Source organism: Humulus lupulus, chromosome 4, assembly GCF_963169125.1.
Source record: "Humulus lupulus chromosome 4, drHumLupu1.1, whole genome shotgun sequence".
NCBI lineage: Eukaryota > Viridiplantae > Streptophyta > Magnoliopsida > Rosales > Cannabaceae > Humulus > Humulus lupulus.
Genome location: NC_084796.1, coordinates 15,293,723 through 15,315,527, shown reverse-complemented (window position 1 = coordinate 15,315,527; position 21,805 = coordinate 15,293,723). Strand labels below are relative to the sequence as shown.

Below are 21,805 nucleotides of genomic sequence, written 5' to 3'. Positions count from 1 at the left end.
GATGTCATGACTGTTGTTGACCCTCGAATTGGTCAATGACACATAATCAGATAAACGATAGAAAATAAGATGAAAATGAGATGAAATCAAGACGAAAAGATAAACGACACAAACTATTTATAGTGGTTTGGCCTCAATCAAATGGTAATAACCTACGTCCACTTAGTGTTCTTATTGATGTAGTATTCCAAGAACAGGGATCAATGAACTAGGGTTCACGAGTTTCACTAGCTCTCAGACGAATACAATTGTGGTGGATAACAACACTATTTTTTCTCTCTTAGAATCTCTAAGCTCAAGCGTACTAAAGCCAAAATGTCCCAAAAAAAATCCCTTCTCTTGAGCCATTTGATTCTTATTTATAGGCTCAAGGAGTTATACACGAGACAATGGGTCTTAATTACACTCAATACGTGCGTATCTAAATAATAATATAAATTATAATTGATACGCAATTGCAAGATTGCATTTTTGAAGGAAATAAATGAATATATGCGACCAGGCTGGTCGCCCATGATTATGACGCCTAATAAGCCAATGATCTTTTAGTTGAGGATCGAGTAGATTATACTCAGTTTAAACTGTCACGTGTATCCCACGTTTAGGCTAATTCTGCCACGTTATCAGGTAGTCTGTTTTTGGGTAAACATTTGCCCCTAAGTTTATTTTACTATGACTAGCATAAAGTAAACTTAAACTACCAACCCTCCGCGTGACTTGTCAGACTTGTTAGAGTCGTCAGTGCCTTTTCGAAAAAGGTAACCAATCATGTCATTGCATTTTCCCAAAAAGCATTTTGACGGCTAACACATTTTCCCACGCTTCGAAAACTCATTCCCCATCATTACCTTATTAACTGTGCCTCGATCAATATAAATAATCCCTCATTTTCACTTTTTACTCTTCCTCTTTTCCTCAAGAACACTGAAGAACGAAGCACGAAGAACCCAGAAAACTCAGACAACTTCGGTGATCCGTGGAGTATCTGTCCAGCCGACGCATCAACGCCTGTGAATTCGCATTAATTTTTTATCCAAGTAAGTTTCCTGAGCTTCGTTGTTTTTTATATGCCATGGAATAATTATCCCTTGAGTTTTTTGATATTTTGGTATCTGAGTTTCTGAATATTCTTGAGAAAATTTGATTTGGGGTAATCGGGCTCGTAGGTAGTAGCATGATAAGATAGGGGGAAAACACTAAATGAGGGTTACAAATTGGCTTGTGAGTTAGGATTACTGACTTAGGCCCCAAAATCGAAGTAAAAATTTGATTTTTAGGCACTCGGAAAAAACCCAGTTTTTTCCGCCCTTTCTCAGAGTCAAAAAGTTTTCTCAGGAAAAATTTTCACTTCTGCTTTTTAATCTATTTTTCAAATTGTTCTCATGCTTCTTAGTGTTTACGTTAAAATGCTGCTGGTCGTATAAAAGCTCAATTTTTATTCCACTACTTTTATCTATTGGCCGTAGATTCTCATCTCCCCTTCTCTGTTCGCAGATTTTCATGCACGACCCGTGGGGAGGTGAGAGGCCGATTGACGACGACTTGCTCGCACTATTGTTCGAAGATCAAGAACAGCCGTCGTTGCCATTCTCAGAAATTTCTTTTTCTCAACACAACCCCACAAACAGACCTTCGACCAGCTCAACAAATATGGGTCGCGTAAAGTCCATTGCTCAAAGAAAAAAAAAACAGCTAAGCCTTCTGCCAGAGGCCCGACCTCGCGATGTCCTTAGGCTAGAGGTCGAGTGGTATGTAGCGCCTCCTAGCATCATTACAGCTAGGATGGTAACCAATTATCTCAAAAAATATGTCTTTCTTGGGATAACTCTCATCAAGCTTTCACCCGACTCGCGGGCAAACATGCCTGGGGGCGCCTTCAGCGCCTGGTCGAGGTATCACATCGAGGCAGGAGCAACCTTGCCTCTGTATCCATTCTTCTAGGGGGTGACCAATTATTTTGAGGTCGCTCCTTTTCATTATTTTAATAATATATAATACAATACTAGATATTTAATAATTATATTAATATAAATTTAAATGTTATAAAATATTATTATGATAATAATATATAATTCTAATTTTTTACAAATTATATTAATATGAATTCAAATATTATAAAACATTATTATTATAATAATATGTAACACAAGACTGGATATTTAATACTTATGTTAATATAAATTTAAATATTATAAAATATCATTATAATAATAACATATAATACACAATCTTAATTTTTATTAAAAAAATTATCATTTATGTTTAAAAAGAGTATCATATTATATATATATATTTTTTTTAAATCATAAACAATATTTTAGTTTAATTTTTTGTTTAATATATTTATGTCATTTTTTTTATATATAATATTGTTTATTTATTTAAAATTTATGTGACAGTAATATAAATTTAATAAATATAATTCATAAATTCTATAAATTAACTAAACAAATGTGCATCGCACGTAGCTTGTATCTAATACTAATTAATAAGTGTGAGCTACACAATATTATATTTGTGATTGTCCTAAGCATTATTTGTTATAGGAACACAATATTATATTTGTGATTGTCCTAAACATTATTTTTTTATAGGAACACAATATTAAATTATGGTGTAAGCTTCACTTTAATTTGTAGGTGTCCAAACACATATAATATGCTCTTTATAGTATATATATATTTTTTTAAATTTCAATATAAAATAAATGACACCACACACCATTTGTATGCAAATCTTATTTCGAGTGTCCTTTGCATGAATACTCGTGGAATAAAAATCATGATTTACAAAAAATTATAATTTTGGTCACAATACGTGACTTGCGATTAAAATAAAAAAACGATATACTAAAACATAATGCCGTGATCATACTTTCTTCAATACAAAGATTGTGACAATATATTTTAGTCACGAAAAAAGAAATGGATTTGAAGTGATGACTAATTAAATGTATTTTAAATCAAAACAAATTTTATTGTTATATATATATTTATAAGGTTGTTTACAAAAATTAGTAACAATTTTTCGTTATTTATAATCTATGAAGATAGAATAAATAACACTTTTATTCTCCGAATTATGATGACTGTATGATCGTGCCTCCTAAATGATTTGTGATGTTAAAAATTCTCTTAGAACTATGTCTGTTACTGAAATATGAGACTTCTGTTAGATTTCGTGTTAGGTGTTTAACGGATTGATGATGTAGCATTTTGTAAATTGATATAATAGTGTCATGTGTAGAATAATTAACAATTTTTTCCTCGAACTTTGACCATTACCAAATTGTGCCATTTTTATTAAAAGAAATCATTTTAAAATATTAAGAAAATAAACAATACTAAAAGTTTCAAATTAATTAAATAAAATTTTAAATACTCAACAATTAAAAATCTTAATTAATAGCAAATAATTTTTTCTTTTACTTTTCTTTTTTTTTACAATATAAAATAAATATATCTTAAAATAAAAATTAAAAATGAATCCTAAAACAAAAAATTTTCCCCTTTGTCCTCATTTTCTTAAATTAAAAGTTTTATTTATTTATTTAAGTCGTTCGTTCCCCTCTTAAATTAAATTTTTTTTTTGTTTTAGTGTTTATTTTAAATGTTTATTCTAAAATATTTTTTATTAATATTGTAAAAGAAAAAGTAAAAAAGAGTTATTTGTTGATAACTAAATTTTTAATTTTTTTTAAGGATTTAATTATTATTTTTAAGAAAATATATATTTATAAAATTGGTATTATTTGCTAGTGGTTAAAGTTTGAGGAGCAAAATTGATAATTTTTCTACACATGACACTACCACATCAATAGAAAAAATATTACATTATTAATCTGTTAGCCACATAGAACGAAATCTAATAGAAGTTGCTATATTTCAGTAATGTGTATAATTCAAGAGAAATTTTTAACATCACAAATTATTTAGAAACTACAATTATATATTAGTCTTAATTGAGGAGACAAAAATGTTATTTATTTATAAAGATACGGTGGTGGTTGATTTTGCTATGAATTGTCTACAGACTCTAGAATTTACTTGTTTTTAATTGCATAATAAGAAGTAGTAGGCCATAGAATCTATGGGGTGTTTGACACCTTAACTAAAAAATTGTTTTTTGTTTTTAAAAGCTAAAAATTATTTTTTGAAAACAAGTGGAGGTGTTTGGCATTGTTTTCAAAAAACAATTTTTAAAAACAAAGTTACAAAAAATAGAAAATTTTGAGAACAACAAAAAGTTGTTTTCTGTTGTTCTCAAATTTTCTTTTCTTACTTTCTCACTTCTTATTTTTCATAATTTTTTCTTTCAAATTATTTTATCTCATTATTTATTACAAACTTTTAAAATATTTTTCTCTTTGTAAATGTTGGGGCAACAATTTGTCTTTCTATTTGTGGAGGTAAAGACCCGACGATGTTTGACGACTTGCTTCTTCTCCGGTGATGAAATCTGCCTTTGACTCGTCGGGATTTCCTGCAAGAAAGACACTCCGATGCCTAAGTCAGTTCAAAGTTCGATCCCTTTTTCCTCCTCCAAATATCATATTTATAGGATGAAATATACAAAACAGTTAGTTGGTTCAAGTGGATCCTGAAAATGAGGAAGGAGAGGAACTAAATTTCCCTCCAAAAATACCGACTTTTAAGATGTCTCGCTCAGAGGTCAGAGGCGCGGATTGCCTCTGACCTACAGCTTCTGGCTTTGGAACATCCCTCTGTCTAAACGCTCCGTTTTGAATATTTGATAAGTGAGGCAAGTGTTTTCGGGCCGAACATTTTGGGCCCAACAGATGCCCCCTGGCCCAAGCTTTGAACAGATGTGGTATGCTAATCTGTTAGAATCTTGGGCCGACTCTTCAACACCAAAAGGTTCGCCTAAAGCCGTCATTCTCCGTAAACCGAGGCAATCCGCAGGTGCATGATCATTTGATTACCTGACAGGTTATACTTAATGCGTACACAGTTACCGAGTAAAACGTTTGGTTCAAAATTTCACCTCTCATTTAAGTAGTTTTTGTTTTAAAATAATTCTCATTCAGATTTCCAAACTATGTTCCCTCTTCCAGAGAGAAGCTTCAAAGAAAACCCTAGAGATTTTCTCCAGCTCAAACCTTCGTTAATCATCCCATTCGGTGTGATAATGTCTTCTCGTTCATCTCCCGACCCTACGGATCGTGATGGATACAAAAATGCGTTCGAACGCATGCGCAAATCGTTCGACATTCCAGACAATGTGACGGTGAGGATGCTCTCGGAGGCCGAACTTCGAGAATGGCGATTTAAGGACGTAGTGAAGCCTACTGAGATAGTCATGAGCTTGAGACATATCGAATGGCTCCGCTTCCCTCTCCCGGCGCTGCTTGTTCAGATAATTTCAAACTCCAGGGCTCACATTTTGCAATTTCTTCCAAATGCCATTCAATCTATAGTCGGGGCCCAGATGATAGGGAGCCTTAGGAATGTCAATATTCAGTCGGACGATATTTACGCGTGCTTCACCAAGTCTACGAACAAGGTGATAGAGGGAAAGCCTTGGAAAACTTTCTACCTCTCTCCCAAAAAGGATCGGACAATGTTCACCGATTTTGATAGCTCCCATCGAAATTGGGATAAATACTTCTTTGCTGTTGGAGGAGCATGGTACCCTGAGTACGTGCCTCAGGAAATTTTTCCTCTGGCCTGGGTGTTTATAAAAGGTGAGTCATGTTTTTCATTAATTTTAATGTGCATTAATCGTATCTGGATGATTGCCGAGTATTTTAACTTCTCTGTACTGCTGCTTCGGTTTTTCGTACCAGATTTTTCTTGGCCTCAGGTCAGCATGAGTTCTAAGCGACAGAGCATGCTGACAGAGAAGGGGCTTCTTCACGAATCTAAGGAGAATACCATTAGTATTAGGGGTGTACTGAACTCCTACTGTATGCAGATTATGACTCGGCTCTGCTTCGTGGATCGAGTCGACCCTGGAGCTGTGCGGGTTAGATCGCAGAAGGGTGACATGGCCCTAGGTAAGATTACTGCGACATGTGCGAAGCAGTTGGGAGCTTTCCTGAAGAAATCTCCTCCTACTTCTTCCACTCTGTCACTGACGAAAGCTGAGTTCGAAAGGGCGTGCACTGAAACCTTCAACGTGTGTGCCAAGCGTCAAGGGGTCCCAGAGGGTAAAAAGAAGGAGGGCTCTGGCCTGGCTACAGAGTCTTCCCCTGACAAGTCCGGCCTATCGCGCAGGTCTTCTCGCATCCAAGGGCGGTCGTCCACGCCTTCTGACGCTCTGTAAATCAAGCCTCTTCAGCAAGTGCCTTTGCCTACAGACGCCTTGGGAAAAAGAAAGGAGCGTGAGGAATCCTCTTCCGAAGATTCGGACGACGGGAAGTGCATTTCGTCGAAGCTTCGGATCCCGAAAGGCTCTGTCCCCACTCCTCAAGGATCTGCTCTACCAATCCCCAAACTTTCCCCCGGTAAATTGCCAACAGGTCAGGCCCTCTCGTTGTGCAAAAAGCCATGGGGATTTACCCCTGCTGGGCATTTACCCGGGGCACCTTCTGTTACTTCTGATACTGGGTCTTTCTTGGTAGCGGGCTCAGAAGGGGTGGCTCATGTGGAGGGCGCTTCCTCTTCTCCTTCCAAATTACCAGGAGAGGCGACTGGAGACGGAGGGCCAGATGGCTTACCGATGGGGGTGAAGTCGCCTGCTGTCTGCGCGAAGCTGTCAGAGGCATTGACCTCTGCTTCTGATTTAGCTGTAGGGTCTGCCATTGGCCATAAACGTGGCTCAGAGGGCAGGCGCCCTTCCTCTGCCTCTCGTAAAAACAAGCTTCTAGAGGATGCTTTCGGGGAGGATTTTGAATCTGCGGATATCATTTCTCCGCCAGTTGAGGCAAGTAAGGTCGTTGAGCCCGAAACTATCCCTATGGGCCAGGAATCAGGGACTGTCAAAGTAACAAGTGTTGACAGTCTTTGTGTTGACGTTTCTTCATTGCTGCCTACCGCTTCTGAGTTTCATCCAGGAGATGTCACAGCTGTGTCCCCGAAGGGTACTAACACTTTTGAATCTCCTAGCGCTTTCTTGGAGCAGCTCACGTCTTCTGCCGTGCAGACGCCAGTGTACCTCCCTAGTGATTTGAGTGAAGATGATAGCTTGTTTGTACGTCCTTTGAAGACACATTCTTCTGTCGCGGGGACAGTTGCGTTAGCGTCTGATAGCATTACGGTATCGACGTTAGCAGAAGGTGAGAAGCCAGTTGCCCCCGTTGCTTCTTCGGCTGCATCTGTAGGGGGAGAAGCAAGTGACAGAACAGGAGTAATGTCAGAATATGGCCCCTCTGCATCTAACGAAGTCATGGAAGAAATGCTACGCATAAGCAGGCCCCATCTACCTACAGAAGCTATTGGATCTTTAGGTGGACAAGGCGATTTGTTGCAACAAGTATCAGACCATATCTGGATGGTTAGTTAATTAAAAAATTAGGCTCTTTTCGCATTTTGTTATATGTGGGTAATGTTATTTGTAATGGGCATAATTGATTTGTCACAGAGCTATGTGTGTGCTTCGGCTGCTAGGCGAGAGTATGCGGCGGCTATGCAGAATGGAGCCAAATTGGCAGAGCAGATGGCGAAATTAGAAGAGGAGCGGTCAGGGAGAAAGATGGCTGAGGCGAATCGAGATGTGCTAGTGGAGGCCATCAAGGGCTAGAGACAGAGTTGGCAGAGGCGAAAAAGAGGGTGGCCGCCACGGAGGAGAAGCTGGTAAGCACTGTCGGGCTTGAAGTAGAGCGAGACAAACTGAAAGCTGACTTGGTGGATATGACCAATAAGTGGATGGAAAAAAGCCAATTCTGCGTTCAGCATGAAGCCCGCATGGAGAAGCTTAGTAGTATGATGAGCGACCTTGAAGAAGATATTGTGTCGTTGTAGTTTGATAAGGAGACCTTAGAGAAAGAGAAAAAAGAGCTGGAGCAAAGGGCGAACAGTCTTGAGGCTAGCGCAGCAGAGGCCAAGAAGCAGAAGTTAGAAACTGAACTTCTGTTTGGGAAGAAGTTGAAGGAAGCAGAAGAGGTTCGTGTCTCATCTTTTGTTATTGATGCATTAGAAAATTAATGGGCCCATGAAACACGTGTGTTGATTCCGTGATGTTTTTTGTTTTTGCAGAGGGCAGCAGAGGCAGCTGTTGAAGCCACTAGGCAGCATATTCGAGATCGAGAGATCACCGAACGCAAGCTTGCGAGAGTGGCAGAGGTGGACACTGCCAAGTATCTGGATTTGGCATTACGGAATAAGAAGCAGACCCCAGAGGAGAAATGGGCGAAACTGGAGATGTATTGTAAGAACGTTGATGTAAAGATAGGAGAGTATGACGTCGACAAGTATTTGAATGAGCTTGGGGATTTGCAGATTTCTTATCCGCCGTGTCATCTGGAGAAATTGAAGCTGAGGGGCGATACGCTGGGATCGATGTATAATGCCAACAGGGAAGCTGCTGAAGATAGTGTTGCCAACGTGGTATCTGATAAAAAAGCATCAGGTTCTGCCTCTGCGGCTGAGGAAAAGTCAGAGGGTGAAAGAGGTGCCGTAGAATAATCGACTCACTTTTGTTTTGTTAACTTTTGTCATTAACTTCTGTAAATAAATTCTTTGGGCTCTCCAGGCCGTTAGTTTGTAAGTGATTGTAATAGAACACATTGTTAATACAAGTAGAACTTTGTTTCCTGTTAGTGGCCTTGGTGTGTGTACTGTATGGGTTTGTTGTCGTTTAGGGCTTACTTGAATGCGTGTTGACAGGCGTATGTCGTATGATGTACTTGGATCAGGAGCTTCATAGATCCTTTAGGCCTTTGCGTGCGAAGTACAACGAAAGATTATACAGATGGTGGGAGAGGATGCCCAGTTAAGTGTTGTATGATTGATCCATCTTTGTATTTTGGTGATGGGTTGGGGCTGACAACATTGTCGTTGCAGGTGAGCACTGTGAGTGGACGAGGGTTCCCTTTTTAAGGAGAATCTTTGACAACCCACAGTGGCTTTACTCAACGTGGGCTCTGGAAGAGCTTATCAGAAGTGGCATCCCGTACTATATATCTTGTGAACGCTACGGGTTAGGCTATCCGATGCTAGAGAGTGCGATGGCAGAGTACATACGTCGTATCGAATGGGATTAATTATGGACAAGAGAATAGAGCAATTATGAAGTGAGGGGTGGATATTGCCATTAATGTAATATAACTTATAAATAACAACTTCTGATTTATTGCTATTTCTTATAAATAACTTATAAATATCGACTTTTGATTCCACGCTTTGCATTTGCCAATTGAAGTTATTGTACAAATATTGAGAGAGGAATTGAGTAAATGTGTGTGTGTCCCCGCACTTAGCATCTGCTAATTTAAGTTGCTGTGATAGCTGTGTCTTACTCCCGCGATGTGAGCAATATTGCTGGGTGGTGCACCTCCTTATGTATGTGTAGTAGTTGTAGTGGTCTTGTTCGGGTCTGGTCATGCCCCTGGGGATGGAAACTTTCCCATTAGATCAAAGGGGTTGACATGACCCGGACCGAGTGCGGAGGTCATAGCGTAGAGCAGGGCACCGAAGCAGATGCAAAAAGGTCAAGATTGTGGGGCGGGTATCTTTCCAGTGCACTCATACCGTGTAGTGTGGTGGGGGGAGCTTAGGCTTCCGTGCATCCTGTCAGAGGCACTTATTGTGCAGGATATGGGTGCGACTGCGGGACAAGTTCCTCCCGGCCTTGGATTGCCAAACCAGTTGGTGTACATTGAAGAGGAATCCAAATCATGACAGCAGGTGGTTCTGCTGTGATAGTCAGGGCAGATTAGACGGCTGGAGGCGCTCCTCTTATGCGAGTAAGAGGGTAGGGTTTGCAGTGCACCTCCGTTGGTCGGCCAAATCAGCATAGTCAGGGCAGATTAGACTGCAAAATGGCTGGCCGTAGTTCCCTGTGAGCTTAGTCAAGTCAAATTAGAATGCGGTACAAAATCCAGTGAAGCGTGCACACAGAAGCGGTAGGATCTTGTACATATGCTGTGTGTAGTGGCCTTGTTGCCATGAACTGTTGAGATTCAGTCTGGTTCCAACGTGCAGGGTGCGAACCTTGCTATTTTTTATCATCGCTTTTTGTTTATTGAAGCGTAGGCATGTGTTTTGAGATGTAAGTCATGCGGTGTGTGTGGTGGCGATTTGATGCATTAGATGATTGTTTATTTATAGCCATTGTGGTAGGTGGTTTTTGAGTACACGTGATTAACGTTACAAAGTTAGGTGAGGATATAATTGAGGAACCCCCTTGAGAAAAAAGTGAATTACCACGTGTCGGACTTAGTGTAATGTGGCTGAAAATAACGTCAAGGAATTAAATACATAAGAGAAATTTAAAAGCATGTGAAAAAATGGAAAGTTGTTGTATTACTTTTGAATTGCACAGTACAGCTATTAGCAATAGTATTGCTTTAAAGACATTGAATTCCAAGTACGGGGTACGATTTTCCCACTACGTACATTCTTTAGAGTGTAAGACCCTCTGCCTAATACTTTGATGATTTGGAAAGGCCCTTCCCAGTTAGGCTCTAGCTTCTTTTTGTTGCCAGTGACCTTACGCAGAACCCAATCTCCTTCTTGAAATGTGCGTAATTGGACCCTTTTGTTGTAGTAGCGTTCTGCTACCTTCTAATAATTTTCCAGTCTCATTTGGGCCATTGTACGTGTTTCTTCTAGAAGGTCTAGGTTGTGCAGTAATTGAATGGTGTTCGTTGTTGGATCAGATGCAATCTCTGTCCGAAGTGTAGGCAGACCGACTTCTGTTGGGATGATAGCTTCTGTTCCATAAACCATGGCGTAGGGAGACTCCCCCGTGGAGGATCTTTTTGTTGTTCTATAAGCCTATAACACTTTTGGTAATTCTTCTACCCATGCCCCTTTTTTGTCTTCCAAATTCTTCTTAATGTTGGCAAAGATGACTTTGTTGGAAGCCTCTGCTTGACCATTACCCTGTGGGTAAGTAACAGAGGCGAAGCTTAGCTTGATCTTGTACGTGTCGCATAGTTCTTGTACCTTTGCATTTTGGAACGGAGTGCCGTTGTCGACGACTATCTCCCAGGGTATTCCAAATTGACATATAATATGCTTCCAGATGAAGGACATAGTGTCTATTTTGCTGACCGTGACGTACGCCTCTGCCACAACCCATTTTGTGAAGTAATCAGTGGCTACAAGAGCATATCGTTTTCCACCAACGGCCTTAGGAAGTTCACCTACTACATCCATTCCCCATTTTGCAAAAGGCCAAGGTGCAACAATGGAGTGTAGGGTTTGAGCAGGTTGATGGATGGTGGGTGCAAATCGTTGGCATTTGTCACATTTCTTAGCATAATCTCGTGCCTCTGTCATCATGTACGGCCAGTAATATCCTGCTGTAAGCGCTTTGTGTGCCAAGCTTCGTCCCCCTGTGTGATTTCCGCATGCCCCTCATGTATTTCTTCTAACAATTTTTTAGCTTCTGATGGGCGCAAACATCGCAGATATGGGCCATTGAAGGATTTTCGGTACAACGTGCCATGGATCATGGAATAGCGTTGTGCCCGAAGGCGCAGAAGTTTTGCATCTTTCGGATTAGGTGGGAGCTCGGAGGTGGTCAAGTACTTGATGATCGAATCTATCTAGCATTCAGGTTCGGATGAGGTGGAACAGACTTCCATATCTTTGCTTGATCGGCTTAAAGATATGGAGGATTGGCGTGTGCACGCTCCCGCAGAAGCTAATTTGGCAAGGGCATCGGCCTTCTGATTTTGCTCCCGAGGTACTTGTGTGAGGTCGAACTGGCGAAAATGCGAACGTAAAACGGTTGCCTTCTGTAGGAGGCTAGCCAGATGGGGTACTTTGGTATTGAAATTCCCAGCCACTTGCTCTATCATAAGCTGCGAGTCGCCTCTGACGTTTAGACGCTGGATTCCCATTTCACGTGCGAGTTCCAAACCATAGATTAGTGCCTCATATTCTGCTTCATTATTCGTCGTGGGCTGCTCTAAACGAATGGCTTCTTCGATTTTGAGGCCCGAGGGAGCTTCTAATACGACGCCAATACCAGCCCCTTGGGAATTGGATGCTCTGTCGGTGTGCATTGTCCACAACCATTGATCTTCTGATTCTAGTAGTTCTGGCAGGGCGTCAGGAGTGAACGACTGAATTTCAACCAGGAAGTCAGCGAGTACCTGCCCCTTTTTAGCTTTTTGCGGCAAAAACTGAATATCGTATGTCCCAAGCTCAATGGCCCATTTAGATAATCTTCCAGAAAGGTCGGGCTTACTCAGTACCTGCTTTAATGGATAGTCCGTATATACGATGATTGTGCGGCTTTCAAAGTATTGTCGTAACTTCTTTTTGGCCGTGAGGAGTGCGAGTGCCAATTTTTCCATCATACTGTATCGGGTTTCAGCATCTAACAACATCTTGCTGCAGTAGAACACTGGCCTCTGACGATTGGCTTCTTCTCGAAAAAGAACGGAACTTACAGCGAATTGTGAGACAGACAAATATAAGAATAAATCTTCATTAGCAATAGGTGAGCTTAATATAGGAGGAGAGCTCAAATAAGTCTTCAACTCGCCCAATGCTTTTTGCTGTTCTGGTCCCCAGGTGGTGTTGGTGGACTTCTTTATGCACTGCAAGAAGGGTTGGCAGCGGTCTGACATTCGTGATATGAATCGACTTAATGCTACTATCTTGCCGGCTAGAGCCTGTATGTCTCGGATGGTTCGGGGTTCCTTAATTTCTGAGAGGGACGCAATCTGAGTTGGGTTCGCCTCGATGCCCCTCTGACTGACGATGTATCCCAAGAACTGTCCGGAGGATACCCCGAAGACACATTTTGTGGGGCTTAACTTCATTTTATAAGCATCAAGGACGTCGAAACATTCCGTCAAGTCGTCTATATGTGAAGAGCTTTGTTTGGACTTGATGACCATATCGTCAATATAAACCTCCATATTTCTCCCGAGTAATGAGGAAAATAGCTTGTGCATCAACCTCTGATATGTCGCACCTGCATTCTTTAGACCGAAGGGCATAACTTTGTAGCAGTATAAACCATCTTCTGTTACGAATGCTGTATGAATCCTATCCTCTGATTTCATGGGAATCTGATTGTAGCCAGAGTAGGCGTTGAGGAAGCTCATTCTTTCATATCCTGCCGTGGCGTCTATCATCTGATCGATCTTTGGTAGAGGGTAGCTATCTTTGGGACAGGCTTTGTTTAGATTTGTGTAGTCTATGCATACTCTCTTTTTCCCATTCTTCTTTGGGACCACGACGGGGTTGGCAAGCCAACTGGGGTATAAACATTCTTCGATTGCCCCCGTGCTCAGGAGCCGCTGGACTTCCTCTTGTATGACTCGATTGACCTCTGGAGCGAATCTCCTCTGCTTCTGCTTGACGGGTGGGAAGTAGGTGGAGATATTCAAGCTGTGGCTCATAACAGAAGGGTCTATTCCGGGTATGTCGTGTGGCGTCCAGGCAAAAGTTCTCATTCTGGTTTGGAGAAATCGTACGAGGGTGTGCCTCTCATCTTGTGAGAGCTTTGTACTGACCAGGACTGTTTTTGAAGGGTCGGCGTCATCCAGAACCACTTGTTCTAAGGTATCTAGCGTAACTTGGGGTTTTTCTTGGTCTTCTGCTAGATTGATTCCTTTTAGGCACGCGGGTAGGTACTGCTGTAATTGCTATTTGTCAGGAGAGTCCTCATGGGAGGCGGAGGCAGAGCTACTTATTTCTTTTAAGGTAAGGAAGCACTTTTTGGCCTGCTTCTGGCAGCCTTTGATATCGACGGTGTAACGGCCATTGAGCGATTGGCACCGCATCACCTGATGTAGAGTGGAGACTACCCCCCGCATTCGGTGGATCCAACCCCTCCCCATGATGGCGTTGTAGCTCGTGGCGGAGTCTATAATAAGGAAGTCTACTGGCAAGGTGCGTTCTGCAGCTACCACAGTTAACCGAACGACGCCCTTGGGATAGACTCTCTGGCTATTGAAACCCAAAACGGGCATGGTGGAGGGTCGGATCTGATTCTCCTCCAGTCCCATTTTCTGGAAGGCTTCCCAGAAGAGGATGTCGACCCCACTGCCCCCATCGATCAGAACTCTGCCCAGCTGGCAGTGGTCAACTTGTAAGGAAATGACGAGTGGATCGTCATGAGGCAGGTGGACGCCCTTCAGGTCTTCGTTAGTGAAGGTGATGACAGAGGCTGTATAGCTTCTTTCTTCTGAAGTGACGAGATTGACCACGTGGCCTAACGCTTTCTACCGCTTCACTCGTTCTTCCATCCTTTTATGGATTTTAATTGCATGGTCTTGATTATCGGTGGATTCTACGATCCCGTGGATCATAGGGACTTGTTTAAGAGGCTCCAGGGTGCTGTCAGAGGCTGTGTGTACGGGGTCTGACGCCTGCGGAGTGGGGGCAGAAGCTGTGTTCTGCCGCGAGGCGCCTGGTCTGTCTGTCTCCTTGATGTATTGGGTAAGCCGCCCACTCCTCATGAGGGCTTGGATCTGATTGTTCAGATTGTGGCATTCAGCGATCGTATGACCGTGATCTTTGTGGAAGAGACAGTATTTGCTTTTATCCCTTCTGTCAGATGGAGTGTTAATTTTGTAGGGCTCTCGCCAGATAGGCCTATCTTTATTCTCTTCATAAATGACTTCTTGCGGGACGGTGTATTCGAAGGATGGGTACCGCGATGGCTGACGATCTTGTCTAGGCCTTTTGCCTTCCTTCGTATGATCTGTTTGGTTCCGCTTCCTCTTGTCATCCCGGACAAGTGATGGAGGATTATTCGCTGGGGGAGCAGAGATGAGTGCAGTCTTCTTCTGTGTGCGCTCTCGAAATTCTAATACCCTGAAGACGCCTTCGGCTCGGGTCTGCACGTCTGCCATGTCATATGGTGGTGTCATAGTGAGATTCTCATGCAAGAGTGACCCCACCTGCAAGCTTTTGACGAAGAGATTTGCTGCAGTGAGTGGGTCGACGTCGTGGATTTGGTGCACGAGGTCAATGAAACGCTGTAAGTATGCCTTTGGATATTCATTCTCCCCTTGTTCAATTCGATAGAGATCGGCCATTGTTCTGGGAGCCTCTCGGTTCGCGCTGTATTGCTGTAAGAAGGATCGTCGGAGATCACTAAAGCTGTTGAGTGATCCGGCCTTTAATTGTCGGAACCATAGTAGAGCTGGCCCGGAGAAAGTTGTGGAAAAGACTTTGCATTGTATGGCTTCGTTATTAGCTTCTAACGCCATCTTCTGTTGAAATTGAAATAGGTGGTTTAATGGGTCTCCCTTTCCGTTGAATGCAGGCAGGGAAGGGATGACGAAGTCCCGAGGTTTTGGCTCATTCAGAATCCATTCCGAGAAAGGCGATTTTTCAGTGGTTCTTGATACAAGATCCAAATGTTCGGTGGCGTAGGCGGATCGCCCATCTGAGAACTTCTGCATCATTTCCCTCATCTTGTCTTGTTTCCAACTGTCCAAGAAACAGATCGAGGGAACATAACCTTCTGAGGGAGAATCGTGTGCGACTTGAGGTATGGTGCGTTGAGGCCGGACGTCGGTTGTTGGCTGAGCGGGTCCAGTGGGTTCTGCTTCGGCCCGCCCATGCGCGCCAGAGGTTGGGGCTTGTCGCCCGTCGGTCCCAGAGGATGGGGGGATGGCTTGGGATTGCCCGTTACCTGGGTTCATGTTGTGAGGTGGGGAACTGACACGGTCGACTAGAACGTCAGATCTGTCGGAATCAAGATTCTCGTGGGCTTGGGTGTTGCGAGTTGTGTCAGTAGACCTGCGGAGCTCAGCAATCTCTGCTTCGAGCCTGGCTTGGGCTTCGGTTAATGTCTTGATTGCCTCGTCGGACCGCTGCTGGCTTGCTTCCAGTAGACGACACATTCTCTCGATCTGGTCGCTCATGTCCGCCGGAGGGACGTTTTGTACAACCGGGCCCGAAACTCCGTTGCCTTTGGGTGGCATGACTTCTGAGTTTGCAGTGGATCTTGATTTCTTGGTTCGACGACGTGGCTAAGGCCGAAATGTTTATCGCTTCCCACAGACGGCGCCAATTGTTGGGGCAACAATTTGTCTTTCTATTTGTGGAGGTAAAGACCCGACGATGTTTGATGACTTGCTTCTTCTCCGGTGATGAAATCTGCCTTTGACTCGTCGGGATTTCCTGCAAGAAAGACACTCCGATGCCTAAGTCAGTTCAAAGTTCGATCCCTTTTTCCTCCTCCAAATATCATATTTATAGGATGAAATATACAAAACAGTTAGTTGGTTCAAGTGGATCCTGAAAATGAGGAAGGAGAGGAACTAAATTTCCCTCCAAAAATACCGACTTTTAAGATGTCTCGCTCAGAGGTCAGAGGCGCGGATTGCCTCTGACCTACAGCTTCTGGCTTTGGAACATCCCTCTGTCTAAACGCTCCGTTTTGAATATTTGATAAGTGAGGCAAGTGTTTTCGGGCCGAACATTTTGGGCCCAACAGTAAATATATTTGTTAATTTTTTATTTAAGATTTAAAAAAAAAACTAAAATATTATTTTTAGAAAACATTAACCAAACTCCTCTTGTTTTTTAAAAACCATAAAAACAGTTTTTTGTTCTCATTTCTGAGAACACAATTTTAAAAATAAAAAACATAAAATAATACCAAACATGCTCTATGATTTTCAGAGTAGTCAACTTAAAATTTGATTTGAATTGCCAACAATTACAAATTATTGTATGTGGTGAAGGTACAATTTATTTTTTCTAAGTAAATTAAAAATAATATTAAGATGAAAGATTAGGCCCACTTAGTAATATTAATTAAAAGGAAATATTATTTTGGGCTAACTATGGAAAATTGTGAAAAGGGTGCTTCGCCATATGGTATATTTTTTAAAATTCTTTTGTATTATAATTTAGTTTTGATAATATTTTACAAAATAATATTTAACACCTCAAAAATTTTATTCAAGCATTGATAATTGATCGAAAATTTTAAATACCTTATCACAATTTTAAACACATTATCTAATATTAAGACGAATGTTATTTTTAAAATAATCAAATTTTTTTGTAAATAATTAAATATTAAAGAGCATGTGAATTTGATACCCTATAATGATTAATTCATCAGAGAATTTTATATGTATTGTACTGAATCACATGGAAACTGTAAAAACTTTAAATTTGATTGATTTGATGAGGAAAAACATGTAAATACTTGTAATCTTTTTATATATATATATATCAATATTTGTGGGTCCAATTTTTATGATCTAATCATGCGGGCCTTGCTTGTTTGTCATTAAAAATTAAGAAAAATGTGCCCTCTATTCAATTTCAAACTTATATATATGTATATATTTATTTCTCTTATAAAAATTCAACCTATTTATAAATAATAGTTCTATGCAGTTATATTCTATAGAGGAGAGAATTAATTTTCTCATTTAAAATATTTCCTAACATAGCAAGGCACACAGCTAAAATAATAAAGAGGGAAATTAATGACCAATATCTTCTTTGATAGAGAAAAATTGTATCATTGCTGGATTCTTCCATATCTTCAATCTTCATAACTCTCATATTTGACTCAATCTGTACAATTTTTGTTTTTTTTTTCTTTTTTCTAATACATAAACGAAACTGTTACTACTCATAAATAATATTTAAAGATATTATATTTATATATATATATATTCCTTTCCTGGATCTGAAATATAAGAAAATTCAACGGAACCATGTTTTGGAATTAATAAATAAAAACGTTTAAAGCCACAAGTTTTATCCTTTATCATAATCCACATATAAACTTGAAAGTAAGACCCATTTTACTGTGTAGTATTATCTATAAGCTTTTTATTGCATAATAATATTATTCATTTTAATCAGTACTTAATAAAAAAAATACAATATAGTATAATTAATTATGGAGTTCAAATGAAATATAAATTAGACACGAAATAAAAGTAAGTTTGGATTATAATAACTAGATTGAAACTGAAAAAAAAAATATATTAGAAAAACTCTAATTTGTATAATTATTTCTATTTATTTATTATTTACAAATAATTAATTTAATTTTTATTTTTTGTAATCTAATATAATGATATGATATCTATTTATAATTTTAATTTTAGGGAGGAAAAAGATATTATATTTATAAGAAAATTTGAGAGTTAAAAAAAATAATCTAGTATAAAATTTATAAAAAATAATTTTTTTCTAATATTTGTTCTTACAAAAAAGTTCCCCAAGTAAAATCTGATTTCCAAACAAAGAGCAACTATATTTTTATTTTATTTTATTTTATATGTAACATTTATATTTTGTGTTTTAATTAAATTTTTTCTTATAAAAAATATTAATGAGTTGGTCAGTCGCCACTCATATAAAACAACCTTAATTCTATGGACAATATTTTGGATGTACAGTCTTTATTGTTTACCAACATTTCATCAAAAGAGATCAACGGCAGAGAATGCATGACTAGGATACAGAGCCAAGGAGAGACACACCAGAATAAGTTCTAGTAAATTCTCCTAAAGAGAAAAAAATAAAAGCCAACTATTTGTCTCGAGCACAGTCCTCTTCCCATCGCACGTGCCTGCTTATAAAAAGCCACGTCATGCCATTTTTTGATATGATGATGATGATGATGGTGGTGGTTATGATGGTGATGATGATGGTAACTCTGATAGACCCAAACCAGTGGCTTAAGATCTAATATATTGTCCTCACAGCCTTATTGTGTGCCATAGGGACTCAAAAAAAAAAAAAAAAACCCATCAACCTGAATAGTGCTACTACTACAAATAACAACGCCCAAACAAAAAACTAAAAACGAAAGAAAAGAGCTTTATTTACAAGTTGAGTGAGAGAGAGAGAGAGAGAGAGAGAGAGAGAGAGAGCTTATCCTTCCGAGCATTCCACCCATAAAAACTCGTCTCTTTGCTTTGAACTTGAACCCACTTCAGCTTAGCTCGAAGAGTGATAATGGGAGAGGTACTACACTCACTCCCAAAGCGTTACACTCTATGTTGTGTTTGTTTTTTTTATATATATTTTAATGGCTGTTGTTTTGTGTTTTTGGGATGATTCTGACATCTGGGTTTGTGTTTGTTTAGGAGGAAAAGAAACCGGAGGAGAAGAAAATGGAAGAGAAAAAGCCAGAAGAGGCAAAAAAGCCGGCGGAGGAGAAGAAAGAAGAGAAGAAAGAGGAGAAACCAGCTCCGGCCCCGGCTCCGGCTCCTGCTGAGGAGAAGAAGGAAGAGAAGAAAACAGAGGAAGCCAAAGACCAAGCTCCGGCGGCTCCTCCGCCACCACAAGAGATTGTTCTCAAGGTTTATATGCATTGTGAAGGTTGTGCCAGAAAGGTCCGCCGCTGTCTTAAAGGGTTTGAAGGTTTGTGACCGTTTGAATAAAAAAAAAAGTTTCTTACTTTTTGAAGTTTTGTTATTTAGTGGTGGAGAGATTTGATTTGGTATATTTCTAAAAATAATTATAAAAATGGTGATTTTAGGGGTTGAAGATGTGACCACGGATTGTAAAACTCACAAGGTGATTGTTAAAGGAGAGAAAGCTGACCCACTTAAGGTTTTGGAGAGAGTTCAGAGGAAGAGTCATAGACAGGTTGAGCTTCTCTCTCCAATTCCAAAACCACCATCAGAGGAGAAAAAGGCTGAAGAGAAAGAGAAGCCTAAACCAGAGGAAAAGAAAGAAGAGGTTTTTTTTTTCAATATTTTTCTTATAATTCTCTCTCTCTCTGTTTCTATCTTTCAAGAAAATTTCTTCTGGGATTTTCTTTTTTCTTTAATAGGGTATGTTTGATTTTTCATATTCATTTATTTTAGTAATTTTTGGTTTATGTTTCAGGTTCCAATTGTCACAGTGGTCCTAAAGGTTTACATGCATTGCGAAGCTTGTGCACAAGAAATCAAAAAGCGCATACTGAGAATGAAAGGTCTGATAAAGATTTCTTTGATTTTCTTTTTTACATTTTCAGTTCATGCAATTCAAGCTTTCATATATTTCTTTTCTTTTCTTTTCTCTTCTCTTTTCTAAGTTCAGTTTCTGTAAAAGGAATCTATATATAATCCATTGACAACGGGTCTTTCTCTGTAAAATAAGTAGGTGATATAAATTAATAAACAATAAGAGTTTTCGCGCTTTCATCACGAATCTCTTTAAAAAAATAGAGTTTATTCTCTCAAAATCAATACATTCTTTTTCATCAATAAAATATTGAGATTCCATTCAATTCAGTCCAAATAAAGTCAAATCTCACCTCTCAAAATCCATAAACACACCACCACCACCACCAATATTCTAGTGTGTAGATCCAATATTATTTTTTATGGATTTAAAAATACTGATTATTATTATTATTATTACGATTACAGGAGTGGAATCAGCCGAACCAGATCTAAAAAGCTCACAAGTAACAGTGAAGGGAGCATTGGATCCATCCAAGTTGGTGGAATACGTGCACAAGAGAACAGGAAAACATGCAGTGATAGTGAAACAAGACCCGGATAAGAAAGAAAGTAAAGAAGAGAAAAAAGCAGAAGAAGGTGGTGGTGACAAAGACAAAAAAGGTGGTGATGAGGCTGCTGCACCTGCACCTGCCGAGGCTGGAAAAGAAGACAAAAAGGAAAAGAAAGAAGGTGAAAATGAAGGTGGTGGTGGTGATAAAGGAGCTGTTGTTGTTGAGGAGAACAGTGTTGTTGAGCTTAAGAAGAATGAGTTTAGTTATTACTATCCACAACCAAGGTATGGGATGGAGATGTATGCCTACAATACTACTGTTACTGCCAATACCTATAATCCTAATGCCTACAATGCCTACCCTCCCCAGATTTTCAGTGATGAAAACCCTAATGCCTGTTCTGTCATGTAAAAAAGAGAAAGAAAAGGACTGAAGTGAAAGAGAAAAGAAAAGAAAAGAAAAAGAGAAATGTGAAATAGGGTTTTGGTTTGGGGGACGGGAAAAATTGTCCAGAAAATGAGGGGTGGTGATGATTTTGGCTGCTCTGTCTATCCTGTTCTTCTACTTGTTGCCCTGTTCTGTGTAGGTTTTCTTTGTTTTTTTTTCCTGGGGCCCTATGTATGATCTACATATGCACTGTAGAATTTTGAGGCTGCTTATGCTTTGTATTTTTCTTTTTTAGTTGTTCCATATAAATATGAAAAATAATTATAAAAAAAATGGTAATCATCACAAATAAAATAATGACATGTAAATATTCACCATCTTCTATTTTATATGTATCTTTCTTTAATCGCTGGTTGGTTACTTATAAAATTATAAGAAATAATGTAGATCCTAATATTGTCTACTCTTAATATCTAAAGAATAAATGACATTTTCTACTCTAGTTAAACTTTTGATTTTGTTCGGTTAAAATTTCCTTTGAAAACAACTAATAAATTATGTCCCTTCTAATTATAAAAATTTTCAATAAAAGACTAAAATTATACAAAATTCTTTTTAAATACATTTAAGTTAAAAAAAAAATTAAAAATTAATTATTACAAATGAATATTTTTTTTCTTTATTTCTTTTTAAATTTTTTTTCTAATTACTTTTTATTCTAATATATTTTAAAATGCATAATCTGGTAGAAATTCAGAAGTAAAAATACTATTTATTCGTATCTAAATTTACTAAAAAGTGTGAATTTAATTCGTATCTAAATGTACTAAAAAGTGTGAATTTAATTCATATCTAAATGTACTAAAAAGTGTGAATTTATTAATAGTAA

The 21,805-nt window shown here is 39.2% G+C and overlaps 3 protein-coding genes across 3 annotated transcripts; 1 reads left to right on the top strand and 2 right to left on the bottom strand.

Annotated features, from left to right (window-relative positions):
* Positions 1-13,732: 13,732 nt before the first annotated feature.
* Positions 13,733-14,095, bottom strand: LOC133831928 (uncharacterized). The gene has a single exon (XM_062262330.1). The coding sequence runs from the start codon at positions 14,093-14,095 to the stop codon at positions 13,733-13,735; it is 363 nt and encodes a 120-aa protein (XP_062118314.1).
* Positions 14,096-14,311: 216 nt separating this feature from the next.
* On the bottom strand, positions 14,312-16,024 carry LOC133831927 (uncharacterized). Its single transcript, XM_062262329.1, has one exon. It carries the CDS (start codon positions 16,022-16,024, stop codon positions 14,312-14,314), a length of 1,713 nt encoding a protein of 570 aa, XP_062118313.1.
* Positions 16,025-18,850: 2,826 nt separating this feature from the next.
* On the top strand, positions 18,851-21,322 carry LOC133830032 (heavy metal-associated isoprenylated plant protein 7-like). The gene is made up of 5 exons (XM_062259924.1): positions 18,851-19,046; positions 19,169-19,445; positions 19,564-19,766; positions 19,917-20,004; positions 20,444-21,322. The coding sequence occupies exons 1-5, from the start codon at positions 19,038-19,040 to the stop codon at positions 20,938-20,940; spliced, it is 1,074 nt and encodes a 357-aa protein (XP_062115908.1). The 5' UTR covers positions 18,851-19,037; the 3' UTR covers positions 20,941-21,322.
* The last annotated feature ends 483 nt before the right edge of the window (positions 21,323-21,805 follow it).

Bases quoted from the DNA above. Each gene is read 5' to 3' on its own strand.
- LOC133831928 (XM_062262330.1), bottom strand. From the start codon at position 14,095: ATGGGACTGGAGGAGAATCAGATCCGACCCTCCACCATGCCCGTTTTG.
- LOC133831927 (XM_062262329.1), bottom strand. From the start codon at position 16,024: ATGCCACCCAAAGGCAACGGAGTTTCGGGCCCGGTTGTACAAAACGTC.
- LOC133830032 (XM_062259924.1), top strand. The intron at 19,446-19,563 runs GTTTGTGACCGT...TGGTGATTTTAG, and splicing joins CTGTCTTAAAGGGTTTGAAG to GGGTTGAAGATGTGACCACG. The intron at 20,005-20,443 runs GTCTGATAAAGA...TTACGATTACAG, and splicing joins GCGCATACTGAGAATGAAAG to GAGTGGAATCAGCCGAACCA.